At 39.1% G+C, this 15,392-nt stretch overlaps 1 protein-coding gene across 2 annotated transcripts in view; it reads right to left on the reverse strand.

Annotated features, from left to right (window-relative positions):
• dok6 (docking protein 6) overlaps positions 1-15,392 on the reverse strand; it is a 60,013-nt gene that overhangs the window by 19,308 nt on the left and 25,313 nt on the right. For both annotated transcript variants that reach the window (XM_015000185.2, XM_015000184.2), the window contains exons 2-3: positions 9,466-9,573; positions 2,560-2,674 (exon numbers count right to left, since the gene is read on the reverse strand). In XM_015000185.2, coding sequence (XP_014855671.1) covers positions 2,560-2,674; positions 9,466-9,573 — 223 coding nt within the window. The remainder of the gene's footprint in view (positions 1-2,559; positions 2,675-9,465; positions 9,574-15,392) is intronic.

Here is a 15,392-nt window from a genome sequence, read left to right on the forward strand (position 1 = left end):
AGCCAGTAACTCTGGAGGTGCTGCAGAGATCCACAGCTCAGGCAGAAGATTCTGATGACAGAACAACCATTAACTGTGCAACCTTTTAATCTGTGTACAAAAACATACACAATTCGTAATTCTAACACCTTGCATCATTTTGAACACGTGTTGAAATGGCCCAGTCAAAGTGCAGACCTAAATCCATTTGAGAATCTGTGGCAGTGACGATGTTTTGCAGATGTGCAAAGTTGTGGGTGCCATACAAAAAACTTGTAGCTACAATTAAAGCAGAAAATGCTTCTACAAAATATTCACAAGGTTGAACTACAAACAGTTTCTATGTCACAATTATGTGCTACTTTGTGATGGCCTAACATATCAAATTCTAATAAGTTTTGTATTAAAGGAATGAAAAAAAAATATGTGTGGAAGGTCTAAGAGGAACTGGAAGAGTGGCACTGTACCCATTACTGACCCGTTTTTATTTCCGTCAATCAATACAGATCAAAGGCTTACGGAACGGGTGTGAGAGGCATCCAATCACTGGAGAGCATTTGACGTAAATGGCGGCGTTATGCAACAGCCTGTTTGTTAGATCAACCGGAAAATGCAGATTGGACAGAAGGGTTAAGGAAAGGTCGGCTGCTATCCGAAGCACTTTATTCACACACAGGAGGAAGCAGAAAACACGGCGGCTCCGGCAATTCGGCTCTTTCCTCGTGCTTTCATTAACTCCCCTCGCTGTGGCCTTTAAGTGTTTCTAAACTCCCACACTTTTTTTTTTTTTTTAAGGCCACTGAGTGGAAAATCAGCCAAACAAACACTTCATCAGCACAGAGGCGTCCAGGCTGCGCTACGTGTAGCGCGTCAGGAGACACGGCAGAAAGACACGTGTGCATGTGTAGGTGAGTGAAGGAGGGGAGAAAGAAAACGGCGCCGCTTTTTGTTTTAATGAGTGTTTGCAAACACGCGGCAAGCCAGAGTCAGGTATGCAGGAGAGACGGTTAACTTTTTTTTTTTGTTTTTGCGGCAGCAGAGCAGCAGTCATTACACAGACGGATACAATATGTATATCTGCTCGCATTCATATCTGTCAGAGAGGCAACTCCTCGGTGGAATTTAAGGAGCTGACATTCTCAATGGTAGTCATAACTCAAGGTCACACTCTCATCTTTCTTTATGTGCATATTTGACAGTTGCACCCAGAGCTGTCAAAAATGCGCGATTATTTTTTTATTTTATTTTTTTCCGCTCGCTCCGTTCCGTGCCTCATTGACAGCACGCTGCTTGGGAGGACGCAACAAAGGTTTTGTGTTTTAAAAGTAACATAATAGGGGGAGATTTATAACTGCTAAACAGTCTTTTTTTTCCCCCTAAATAAAACATGCAACAAAAACTTTTTTATTCCTGCATATTTAAGTGATGTATTTAAACAGCAGCGCAGTGCTTGTTAATATTCATCGCTGCATTAACACGCCATTAGATATTGCAAGGCAGCAGGACAAATTAGGATCCTATGAAGTGAGTTCTTATGCAATGCAAGTTTACCTTTTTTTAATTCTATGATGTGTAAAAGCTGGGGGGAAATGTCATTTCTGATTTTCAGCTCAACCAGTCTGACAAATCTTTTGTGATCAGTGAATGCACCGTACGCAACGGCTAACGGTGCTTTCTCTAGTTATTCAACTTTTGTTTCACTTCAGAACCACCTGGAACACAAATAGCTTAAATTCAACACAGCTGTTGCTACTTGTTTAACCAAATAACACTCCAATGGTGATGTGTGTTCTAGTTTGAGAGTTTGTCGATACTCAATGGTGTGAAAAATATCTGTATCTGTATTTGATTGGACGTCAGTTCTGCGATTTCGCTACTACTGGTTAACTATGGCGTTTAAAAGTTCTGCAAGGAGCAATCCGTAACATCTGAAGGCAAAAAGGCAAAACAAAAATAAACCGTTCCGATTTGGATGGGGAAAAAGAAAAAAACACATTCATGAATTAGATCCATATCCCTTGTAAAGCCAGGGAACCCAACTCCACAAATCAGCTTAGCGTGAAGCAGCACAATAAAATACATGGATTCATTTTCTTTGCCCAGCATTAGGCTTCAATAAAGCTATTTCAACTTGCTTGGGAAGGTCTGGAGGTTTTTTTTTAGGCTTTCCACCCATCGCACTAGATGCAATCTCTGTTGTTACAGTGCATAACAGGGTTGAAAAAACACCACAAATTATGCCCAATATTGGTTTTCAGACCTGCACAATGAAAATCAATATTTCAGAACCCATCTCCCAACCTCTTAATATGGCGGCAAATGAGCATCACTTGGCTAAACTCGGATCCACCACAGCCTCCATCACTTCTGTTTCTGTTTTTTTTTTTTTTTGTTTTGTTTTGACCCGACATGCTTCATTCTTCTACCACACCTGTTGTTTTTTTTGTTTTTCCCCAAAACCAAATTACCATAACATAACATCTTCAGGAGATAAACAAAATACCTTTTCTCCCCTTATTTCCTCCTACTGTGGTTGAAAGCAACCAATTAGATTTGTGCACAAAGAAAAGGACAACTCACCTGACTCGCAGGCAAACGTCTTGGACGTGTCATCGCAGAAGATGATGGCGACGGCGTGCTTCTTTGTCTCCCGTGGCATCCGCGTGACGTTCTTGATGTTGTGGAGCTCGGTGATCTACAGAAGTCAGGGAGAGAAAAGCAGCAGCGGCGGCGGCGGCACATGAATGAACACTGCAGCAATAACGGCGCGGCTTAATTGGTATCCTCCACAGCTTTTGCTGAAAGTGCAGCGGGGAGTTAATGACGACGTAGAGCCGTAAACTTAAACAGAGGAGGTGATCCTAAAGAACAAATCACACCGAGCAATTTTATGAGGCTTAAAAATCTCATTTAAAACAGGGAGAAATCACACACGCCAGCTAGCCGCTCACACTCCTGTATGGTGTTTAATATGCAGCTGCAGAGGCTTGCGGCGTACAAGGCAACCCTCATCGTTGTGCACCTCCTTGAAAATACTCTTCCAGTTAATACAGAGGAAACCAATGATGAGAATCTAAAATCACTTCACCAAGTGGCTCGTAGTGAATGGAAAAAAGGGAGGAGATAACTTTTTTATTGAATATCACCAGCATTGACTGGACATTTCATTCAACAGCCTTCCTGCTACTCGCCGTCTCCAGCAGATAAGGCCCATTACATTAATGTAGTCTATTGTGTTCTAACTATAGGCCTCTTGCCAAGCTGTTACAAATGAATTAGCTGGGCTCATTGCCCATACAGTAAAGCTTGACTGCTAAAGGTTAAAGACCCTATTGCACACACACACACCCCGTATTTGGACTACACATTTCTTTGTTCGATGGGGTGACATGTAATGAATTTCTCTCTACAGTTAAGTAGCCAGTGCTCAACGTTCAGGCCCAGCTGAGGGATTTCTACAAACCTCTGTTGTTTTTGTTGTTTTTTTTCAAACTCAAGCTGCAATTTTGTGTGGTTTGTCCTATCCACACATACTCAGTTTATACAACTAGAAATACATTTTTCAGCTATTCGAGATCCATTTGAACGGTTCTTTTCCGGGGGTTAACTATTGGAACAACATCTCCAATGAATTTCAAAAGCAAGATTTAGAATGTTCTGTAATCAACAAAAAGTTTTTTTTTTTCATTCCAGAAACAGTGTATGTGTGGGATCAACGTCCCGTTGCCACTCTAGGCTGGGTTCAGGTTTTAGTTGTAGTAGCCAAAAAAAAAACAAAAAAAAACACATCATTGTCTCGTCTGAACTGAAATCATTTGTCCATATAAGAAGCAGAGAATTTCTGCTTCACCTCAAAGGTATTAATTTTGGAGCAGTGGCTTCTTTCCTGATTACTTCGGTTGATGATGCGAAACTTGCATTAAGACAGCGACACTAATGATGCAGCAGTTTCTAGTAAATGGTAGGATTTGGGCTTTGGTGGTTCCTGGGTTATTCCTGAACATCTTAACCAATTTATTTTCATCTAAAGGTGACAGTTTGGCTGAAACATACAGTTGTGTGTTTCAGGGTATCACTTTCAGCTCTGAAACCGTTTCAAACCTTTTTATAACCTACCTTGTTTCATATTGTGATAAGAAAATGTAGTCAAGTGTTTTTTTTGGTTTTTTTTGCATTTGACTTATTTTCTCTATTTAACAATTTAACTTCTTTTTTTATTATTTTATTTCCTGCATTCAATTTATTTTTGTTTTCAAGGGAATCAGTCTTGTGCACAACATTGTTCTTGATGTTTAGTGATTACGTAGTTCGGACGTTTTGCATAAGGCTCTTATTCCTGCCACATAGCAAACCTTGGCAAGAGTAAAACTGTTTGAGTTGTCAAGCTCTAAACAATCATTTACAGTAACTTTCAAGTCAACGACAAGACATTTTTTTAAAATGCTTTTTACCGATGATTAATGCACGATTATCAAACTCTGCAGTCATGATTAAAATCGCAGCAAGAATGACTCGGTTTGCATGCTGTCTCCATGCCTGCTTGACTTCTCCAGCTTTCCCCTGCAGTCCAATAACTTCCATGTCAGGTGAATTGGCACTTCTAAACCGACCTTAAGAGTGAGTTTCAGAATGTGTCTCCTGTGACTGTGTTGGCCCTGTGATGGACCAGTGACCTGTCCAGGGTTACTATGTCTCTTGGATAACCTCCAGAATGATTAATGATGTGCAGCAGCATCCTACTGGGTGTTTTTGGGCTGTGGGATTTCAATGTCAGATGTGTGGAGAAAAAAAAAAAGAAACAGGGCTACATCCTGGAATCTCAAAGCACCTGTTTATTTCCAAAAGCTTTGGGGTAAAAAAAAAAAACAAAAACATATAAAACAACCACTTTTACTGGTCTGTTTTTAGAATGCATCAAATTCATTAGACATTTTCCCTCAGGTTAACCAATGAACATTGAATTGCTACTGATGACAGATAAAGGAGAGAACAACTTGGTATATCTTGCAATGAACCTGGTAACTGCAGAGAGTAGTTAAAAAATTTAATAAAGCATTTATACGCATGTAGCAGCAAAGGAACATTTGTATTTCTTCGCGATCTAAATTCCTGGCAGGTGTTTCAATTGTTTCCATAATTTTCTTACTTAAATCTCACCTATCATGTGGCATACGTCGGAGATCAGTCCTCAGACCAATGTTATTTGCATTTCATATGTTCCAGTCGTGTAAATTATTAAAAAGCACCTCAAAGTTATGGACAACAGATTAAATATGAAAAGATAAATGATCTCCTTAAAGATGCCTTTTCTGAGTTAAGAATAATTGCAAGGTTAAGACGCCTAAAAAACCCCCATCATGCTTGCCTTCATCTCAACCTACCTGGACTATTGCAGTAGTTTTTATGGTGATATTGGACAGTTGCAGATTGATCTGCTTCAATTGGTCTAAAATGCTGCAGTAAAGCGTAACTAGCACACACTAACAAGACCATTACTTCTATGCCAGCTTGTTTTGCAACGACTGTGCATTTTAGACTTCATTTTAGGATTTTATTGTTCATTTTATTTTTACCTTTAAATGAGGTAGTTACACCAGCGGTCCTTTAACTCTGCGCACTCCGATTAGACCACTAAAGTCTGTAGAATAATTGGTTGCTGTTTCCACATCCAGGTTGAAGCATAAAGAAAACTAACTCATTCGTTTCTACTCTATTGAATAAGACAACTTCCCCTGTGCACAAGCACCTCTCTTACATTACACATTTTTAAATCCTGTTTAAAAAATAAAACCATTTTGCTCAATAACTTATAGAGCTCTGGAAAAAAACTAAGACTCATGATTTTACTTTTTATAGGTATATGTTTGGCTAAAATGAACATCGTTCTTTTATTCTATGAACTACTGACAAGAAGTCTCTCAAATTCCAAGCAAAAGTGTTGAATTTATTTGCAGAAAATGAGAAATTGTCAAAATCACAAAAAAGATGCAGCGTTTTCAGACCTCAAACAATGCAAAGAAAACAAGTTCATGTTCATTTAGAAACTATAATACTACTGTTCTAACTCAGGAGGAGTTCAGAAATCAATATAACCATGAGGTTTTCGATGGGATTCGGTGCAGTGGTCTCTTCATTTGTTCCCCATCCAGAGTTGGATGTAGAATCTAAACCTCTCAATACGTGACTAAATCCGACCATGCCTTATTGCATTATTCTTAATAGGACAAATATGCAATCAATCTATCCACTGGTGCTCCAATGCAGCTTGACATTTTCGCAGTAGCTGACTCAAGCCAGAGCTCAAGAGGCCTCAAAAACAACTCCACAGGAAGCTAAAAATATACCCAAAAATATGCAGGATCTTTTTTAAAGCATGGACCAGTGATCTGCAGAGAGAGAATGCTGCAGAATGAAAAAGAGAGAGAGAGAGGGGGAAGGAAAAAAAAATGTGAATGGGAAAAAAAATAAATAAAAAATCTAATCCCCTTTGTGTTGATTGTGTAAATCAGCCACCAGTGCAGCCTATTTCCCACCCACAGCACTGCAGCGTTGAATGAAGCCCCGAGACGGGACCCTTTTCTGGATCTCGGTGGCAATGCATTACCAGGTTCAGCGGTGCATGCGCGCGCCCATCGCTCACTACGGCGTGGATGCATGCGGCGCCTCAGAGCGGGGCGGTTTACAGCCGCACGGGCCGCTTCGTGTGACAGCATGATGCAGTAGGCAGAGATATGTCTAATTCACAATACACGACTGATACTGTGGCAGCAAATGGTGCAAACAGAGTGGATCAAAACATCAAGATGGCTTGCGGCTACATCAATAGACACAGATAAAGTCAAAACTGGAAAAGAAAACCTCACCAATTTGCCTCATTATCACGGGAGAGAAGAAAGAACTGAATTGCCTCCACAAACTACAGCCACAAAGTTTACTCCGCAGTCCTCCATTATCTCCCCTTATCTCCTCTCATTAGGATAAAACATTGTTCACGGCGCTGCTCCTTTAAAATCATCCTCACTTACCGGGATAATGAATCATAATTGGTGCATTTCAAGGGGCTTACGAGGTGCGGAGAGAGATATTATATGGAGGATTACTACTTTTCAAAGAGAGGAGGAAAGGCCTGGAGGACAAGATAAAGTCCCAAAATGTGCCTTAATAGATCCTTAACTTCATCATCTGATATCACTGGACAGAATTGTAATGCAAAGATGAAAACAGGTTTCCCACTGCATGCTTAAAACAGTCTAGTGCTCCGGTTGTGCCCACAATAAAAGCAGTACAATATTAATAACCAGATCAGCATATTTTTTTGGTGGAAAATGTTTTTCCATGTGGCATATGATTTACTAATAGATGTAACAGAGTAACAGAAAACTAGACCAGTGAGAGCTTTCATTCAATTAAAAAAAAAAAAAAAAAAACAAAATAAAAAAAAAAACAGGTGGTGCCTTATTTAAGGTGGGAGGCAGCCAGTGTTGGTTTAATGACGGTTCATTGCTAACTGAAAAAAACTGACTAAAATGAGATGTTTAATAAAACACTACTACTAAGAAATGGTGTGATTTAATGAAAATGTTGACACGAGAGAGGAGAATGTGATACGGAGCTATGCCAACATGATCCAAAATGCTTGGAAATTGAAGAGAAATGTTGAAGAAACAGGGGAACTATCATCCAACGGGCCAAAAGATGTGTTTGCATGCTTCGAATAACACTGAAAGTTCGAATACATGTTAATACCTAAAAAGATTCAATGTTGAAGAAGAATTTCTATTTATCCAGTAAATGTTTGAATTTGTTAAGAAAAAATTAAGTCACGGCTAGATTTTGAACACTGATATTTTGAGATGTGCTGAAATGATTTGGAATGGAGTAAGCCGTGTGCATTATAATTTTACATGTATGGAGAGAAACACCATTACAAAGAATATATAGACAAATATAAAATTAAGAAAAGGGATTTCTTGCTTGTGTTTTTTCAAAGATAACAAATCTTAAGCTTAAATGTTGTTACTCACTTGTTGGCAAGGATGGTCTCAGCTGATGTTATCACTCGACGCTAATTAATTTGAGCAGTTTGCCAAATTGCAAAATGAAACTCTTGGCTGTTGCCTGGTAATTATGCTCTGCATGTCTGTGTCAGAGACATTTAGACTTTTTTTTTTTTGCCAGAGGCAGCTGCCTGAGGAGCTTTATGTACTTGAGAAGACGGCGTCGGACAGACAGGCATTCGCATCCGACGTCCTATTAGCACCACCTGCACCCACAGCGTGCTGCAGGGAAGCAGCAGACGCTGCTAACATTAACAAAGACTCAAATAGAGACGGTTATCTAATGATGGCAACGGACGAAAAGGTCAAAGCATTTCGGAATCAATACAGATCATACTTTGTAGAATATCAATACTTAATTTCATGGCTGTGTAATTGCTACATGATGCAGCTTCCCGAATATTGAATGGATCAGTATCATCAGCATAATAGACGACACCACTCCAAACAAAACTGCAGATTTGACTGTCTGAGGTTTGCACATTCAAAAACTATCAATGAAGAAACATATAATCTAGACAGCATGCTTTACTTTGTTTTTATTTTCTTAGGAATCACTATCTAAGGTGTACTTTTTTATAGTATAGTTGCTTATATTGAAGTGTTGATGTAAACAATGATTTACTTTAACCATACTATATTTTTGGTCTCTTTTTCTCTTTGATCTGTTTTCTTTCTTTTGGACCAAATATTTGTTTGGTATGTTTGGTCCAAAATATGCATACTCATATGAAATAAGAAAATCATAATAATGCCACTTTCATGTCCTCACGTAAAACTAAACCCATGTTTTGTGAGTAAAAAAGTCTTATTTCAGTTAGTTAGTATTGTCTAACGTCAGAATAGGTGCATTACATGTGAAACATATTCGTCAATGTAAGGTGACATTTTTCATGAATTCATTTCTGTTCATTTGATTATCAGCGTAAAACTAATAAAATCTCAAACTTTTGCTCCTTAGGAAGGTTGCATATTGCATAAGACCAACTTAAAATTACAGTATGCAGTAATACAGGGATGCTACGCTGTGGCATATAAAATCACAGGGAGATCTTTGCTAAAGAAGCTGCTTTTCAAGCATATGATTGGCAGTTAAGTGGAAGGGAAAAGTGTGGTTTAACAGAGATCCACAGGCAACAGGGATAACAAAAACTTAAAAAAAAAAAAAAATAAATGAAGCGATGCCCATTTAAGAGTTTAGGAAAGGCTAATGATGTGGACTGTGAGACGTTTAACCCATAATTTGGCAAAAATGGTTATGCTAGGTAGTTATTTTATTGCAGCTGCACAGCTTCATGCTCCCAACGAGATACAAAGACGGATAATACAGTGGCGTGATAGGGACATTAGAAAAACAATAAGACAAAAACGGGGCTACCAAGAATGAATTAAACAAATAAAACGTTCAAGACTTTGATGAGGATCTTACCTTGTGGAAACTTCTAAAGTAGGCTGCCTTTTCGTCGGGATACTTTTCTAGCCTCCTGGGTCCTTTACTAGAAGCCTTTTTAAACACCAGCCAACACCTCCTGAAGATCTGCCACAACAAAGAATAACACAGGCACAGTTACACAAGCAGTGCACAATGATTACTGGAAAAACAGCAACAATAAAACACTGGAGGCAAAACGTCCACAGAGGTTGACTGCGACGACCCAACCACCAGGGAGTCTCCTCCTGTTTGTTTGTCGGGTTGGCCCTGCCATCAGAGGTAAGAGATGCACCTGGGGCCGCTGCCCTGTAAAAGCTGTTCCTGCCTGCTCTTCATCGGTGGCCCCTCTGCTCAGTGGAGAGTTCACACTGACCACCACTGAGGTTTAGTTTCTGATTTGAGTTTTGCTTCATATAAATTTCCACACCAGGCATTCAGATATCATATCACCGACAACGGCTCAAACAAGTTACGTCTTGGGTTTTTAGTTTAACAAATTATTTTTTTAAAATACCACCACCCTGTGTTCTCTCTCTGAGACTCTTGAAGCCCCTGAGCCAGGCTCTAACATCAAACATGAGAAAAACAAAGGTTTTATGCTGAATTTATCAGAATTGAGGCATTTTTAAAAAAAAAATACTTTTATGAACAAAAAGTTATTCATTGACCAAATGACTCAATCATACAGTTATTAAATAGTTAAGCTCAGATATAACCGTTCATACTCATGTTTGTACAACTTTAATCCTTAAACTGTTTATAGATGATGTCATTAAAAAATGTTGTGCCCCCTAAAAAGGCACAATTTCATCAATTATCTGGAACTGATAGTTTCCTGATTTTTGCAGCAAACGGAGCACTCTCTCTGTAACATGCTCAAGCTAGCAGCACCCCACAAAAAGACACACCACCTTAGGGGAATCATTTTTGGCACCATTTTGCCTTTGATATGCCATATTCTCCTGATATTCAGGGGTTTAAATGTTTTTGACTAAAAATACAATAACTGATGTTAACTACTTAGCATATTAACTAAATATTTAAAGTCTACATTTTGATGATGGGATATAATACTAGTGGTCACCTCCCATTGGCCAATTCTTCACCAGTGTATTATAAGCCTGGCGGACCACTAGGCTTTACTTGTGCCCCCACCAGGCTAAGCATTGCTTATTTAAGTTTTTTTTTGGTGTGAACACACAAACATGATCCAAAATGTCCCCGCGGGAGTACGTTTAACAAGTTAATGTTTGTGTTTGTTTTTTTGTTTTTTTTTCACTATGAACATGAATTTTAGAAGAAGCTTAAATAAAAGAGCCATGCATAATTCCATCCACTGCCGAACACCCCTTCATTATGCAACTCGTGTTTAAGGGTTGGCATTTGTGGGGCAGTGATAAATGATATAATTAGACTGAACAGAAGTACAACTAAATCTTATTTTAAATTCTCTAGCCCTGCTTCAGAGGAGCGGTCCTGATCAAATTTAATTGAAGCTGACTGGAAACGAAAGACAACAAACCCCCAGCTGTCACAAGACTCAGGACTAACATGTTGCTCGAGCCTGACTGGTGCACAGACATGACATAACCTTTTCCCTGCGGAGCACCCACCTCTTCAAAACAAGGATGAAATAACCAAAACAGCTCTAACCTGACACACAGAGAAGGTGATTCAGAAAAGGTGTTTTCGAGCCTTTTCTGTGCCGCTCTGGGGCTTTCGCTGCTACACAGAGGCAAATTCGGACACCAGTTGTAGACTGGAAGTGAATTGTCAAAAATCCCTTTGAATGCAAAAAAAAAAAAAAAAAAGGGAACAATTTTCTTTATGTTTTTTCTCCGTCATCCGGGAATGAAAACTTACATTTAAATATTTAGATTGCCGTTAATTAATATGCTATACTTAATCTTTACTCAGATCTGTATTTACCTTCTTTCAGTACACTGAAAATCAGGGAAATATGTCTTTAAAACTCAAAAAAGTCTGCTTTCTTCACTGAAGGAGGAAAAACAGATACTTTTAAAGGCAAAAATCTGTGTTTAAGTGTTCAAAATGCTTCAAAATAGGCAATTTAAACCTGAAAGCTTTGTAGAAAATACACTTTTGCACAAGTGTAACAACTTTATAACTTAGTTTGAACCTTCGGAAATGGGTTTCCATTTTTAGGTGCTCAGCTGCACACGCTGTTCCTGCCTGTTATGATGTAATGTGCAGCTATGTACAGAAACACACACACACGCGCGCACACATCAACAGCCAGTCACACATTTGCCCTTTTTGACCCTGAAGATTACTGTACTTTAGTAATTACTAGACCGGTCTGGCCTATATTCTCACTGTGGCTGACACCGGTGCAACTTGGAGTACCTGCTTCAAGATCAAACCATAAATAGGACACTCGACACTGGAAATGGGTCGGCCTCAGATTTCTAGGAGCACCGCAGCTTTAGCCAGTCGCGGTTTCAAAAGGGCAACGTTTTTGCATCATGCAATTCTGAGAGTGTTCCGTATTTTCAATGAGATGCTGCAGACAGCGATGTTAGAGGAAAGTAAAGCTTCCTCCACCACACTAGCTGCTGCAAGCTGTCAGTCAACGGTGGTATGACCAAAGGAGAGGAAATCTCCTTCATATTTTTTTTTTTCAGTTATTAAAAAGAAAAGCTATTTTACAAGTTATCCTGTTGGGACAATTTCAATAATGCTTGTTTTAAGGTAACAGAAATGAAAAAAAAACAAACAAAACATAAACAGTCGGTAACAAGTCATGTTGTATAAGGATACAGAAGAATCCGCTGTCTTACTGGCCTTAGACATTGCGCATTATTTACGGTTACTTCAGACAATAAAATATTAGAAAACACAGGAGAATATTACAGTAATTCTATTTGTACTTTTCCTCAGTAAGACGTATGTGAATTGCCAACAGCTAATCAAAATGCAGCTGCAATGCTTCTGGCTAGATTCTAAAAGCACTCCCATGTGACGCCTGTATTGATCACGCTGCACTGGCTCCACGTTCAATAAAGAAGGAGTTTAAACTTCTGGTTTGGATGTATGGTGACACATCTTCATAAAGTTCCAAACTAAATAGAGTATTTCACCTCAGGAACAAGGCTGCACAAAATATCACTAGTTTGTGGTATTTACAGCAATATCACTGTACACAATGCATGTCGCAAAGAAACGCCTCGTCTTACTATAACTTAACAAATCATCATCATTGTCATGCATTCAGACTGTATGGGTGTCACATATTTGGCGACACAGCTTGTTGTTTAATGAAGGATGCAATTTGGTGTAAAGCCATGAAGTCATTAACAACTTACATTCATGTTGCAAATGCCAAAACAGCAGACAGATTGAAATTTTGAATATCATGAATATTCTACTTTCTGTCCGGGATCAATGTTTGCCAACAACCCAAAGAAAAAGACGTGAGCGCTATGAATTATTAGTTACTTGTCACAAGTCTTCAACTTTGACCAGTATTGTTGTGTATCACAAGTTTCTTTCTTTTCTGTCTACTGCTTAAGCCTCTATATTTTGCATATTTCAAGAAAAAGCTACTTATTTTGTTTGACTATTGAAATAAATGTATATTTACTCATTTACTTCTTAAAATTTCTATTAGTAAACTCACCTACCTACTGAAGGGCAGGCACCTAAGCAGAGAACAAAGGTAAATACGTGAACTTGAGGCTCTGAATTTACCTTTACATAGACCCAATAGCAGTAATGTTAGCTGCATTTCTGTCTTTTTAAGCAAGCACCTACTTCCTGTATGCATATCTAAGGTTACCAAAATCTGTCTTATACCGTCCCATGCCTACAAAAACGTGAATGTCCAAACCTATTATTTTGATATTGGCTTCGATCAATGTGCAGAACTCTTCAGACGGTCACGCGTTAAGCTACTTTATTGTTCTCACAGCTACCTGAAGCAGAACAAGTACGGTTGAGAGGCAGAATAAGTATGAATGGCGCAAACCAGCGGGTCCTCTGCGGTTGTCTGTCTTTAATAGTAGAAGCTTTCCATTTCCAGGTGGAGACAGTCTCTATCACTCCGTCTGATGTATGATTGCCCTGGGCTGCATGGTTGTGCTGGGAAACCATGGCTGGACGATTAATTTGTTTACCCAGCTGGTGTACTCTATAAAAGGCCCACTGAGTTGAACTTGGCACTTTGCAGTAAATGACTAAAGTGGATCCCTAGGTTCTTATCGGTCTGCCTTAATGGGTCTCAGTTCTAGTTAGGTGTTGCACAGGCCCATAATAAGCAGCACATAATAGAAATCCCTTGTAGTATACAGTCTACTTTGTTGTAATGTGCTGCCAATAATTCTTCTCTCCATAATTATAACGCCCCGAGGAATTAAAGAAACAAGTTGGGATGACCTCCATTTATCTTTGGTCTAGTTTCTATAAACATACGCCAAAACTGCTTACCTAATAAAAGCACACATATGTGACTCTCTAATGGACAAAACTACAGTCGAAACTTTAAAACAACCAAATTAAAAAGTAGCCACAATTCCCTCTTGGGGGGGGTGGAGGAGGCTTGAGTCAAACCAACGCTCGATGCCTACAAAGTAATTCAGCTAAATAGTGTTTGGATTAAGCAACAATACAGCGGCACAAAAGCTGAGATAGCTTCTGCATAATAAGAACAAGGGAGAATGAATAGAAAGGACTTAATTTTACTTGTTCCACGGTTGCAAGTGCTTTGTCAATGCAGCCCTATTCTCCAGCTGCTGGTTGGGTCCTATTCAGTGACACTTCTACACTGATTGTAATTACACACAGGGAAAAGCAGTCTCTTTATTGGGTTGGTGTGACTCATGATGCCACGAGGGTGAAAACCACACTGTTTGGCTATGCAAGTCAATTTACTAGTACAAGAGAGAAACAATGGGATGATGAAGAAAGGGACAGAGAAAATAAGCCCCCAAGATTAAACCCATCCTCGAGTTTTTCTTCAATTGCATATCCGTCTCTATGACCTGTCGCATACCAGCGAATAAGCACACACAGTGTATGTTACTTCTGCGACAGTGTCAGAGAAGATGTATCAATAAAAAGAAGAGCGGCCCTTTGAATTTGCTCAATTTGAATTGAGCAAATTCAAGTCATTTCGACAACTCTGATAATGCCATCAACCCTATTTATGTCAAGAAAATATGGGTAAGAATATGAAGGTAGATAGGGGCTATTAAAAATGGAATAGTATTTCTCTTATGGTCATTAAGCACAGCTATATTCTTCATCAGTCATTACATTTGTTCTTTCTTGTGTCTTGAAACCGAATTTCCTCTCAACTTTTGTCTCACACCATTTCTGTTGGTATCATTTGCTCTATAGTATTTAGGAGAGTGACTTCAGCGAGTCTGATTCACAGGTGCACGCAGTCGGCAATAGGAAGCTGCCGCTGCCTTCAATATGTGGCAACGTTCATCTGAAAAAAGTCCTAGACTGTTGTGAAAACTTACATGAAATTTAATACCCAATCAAAACAAGAACAATTTGCTGCGTTCATGAGGTTACATTGCTGAGGTCATAGGAGAGCAAGGAAACAACACAAGCTAAAACTGGAAAAAATAAAACTCTGCATGAGGTAGCCACGAAATCATTAATGCATGTGAAGCAGAGGAACAAACAACGGTAAAAAAAAAAAAAAAATCAGTGTGGAGTGAAAATTTGAGAGAGCCTGTAACACATGAAGAAAATGGTATGCGCCTCTGTGCAGCCATCTTAAAGAAGGTCTTCAGCTTGAAATTTGCAGCCCAATGAAGAGACAAAGAACGGCTTGCCTGCACTTTAAAGGATGGAGTCACATCCCTGAATAGCAATTTGAAAGAAACGTCAATTGTAGAAGTTTCATAACTTGTTATTTTATAAGATCTTGTGATACAGGACCCCACTACTCT

Source organism: Poecilia mexicana, unplaced genomic scaffold (genome assembly GCF_051168715.1).
Source record: "Poecilia mexicana isolate PSO_F unplaced genomic scaffold, ASM5116871v1 scaffold_20, whole genome shotgun sequence".
Taxonomy (NCBI): Eukaryota; Metazoa; Chordata; class Actinopteri; order Cyprinodontiformes; family Poeciliidae; genus Poecilia; species Poecilia mexicana.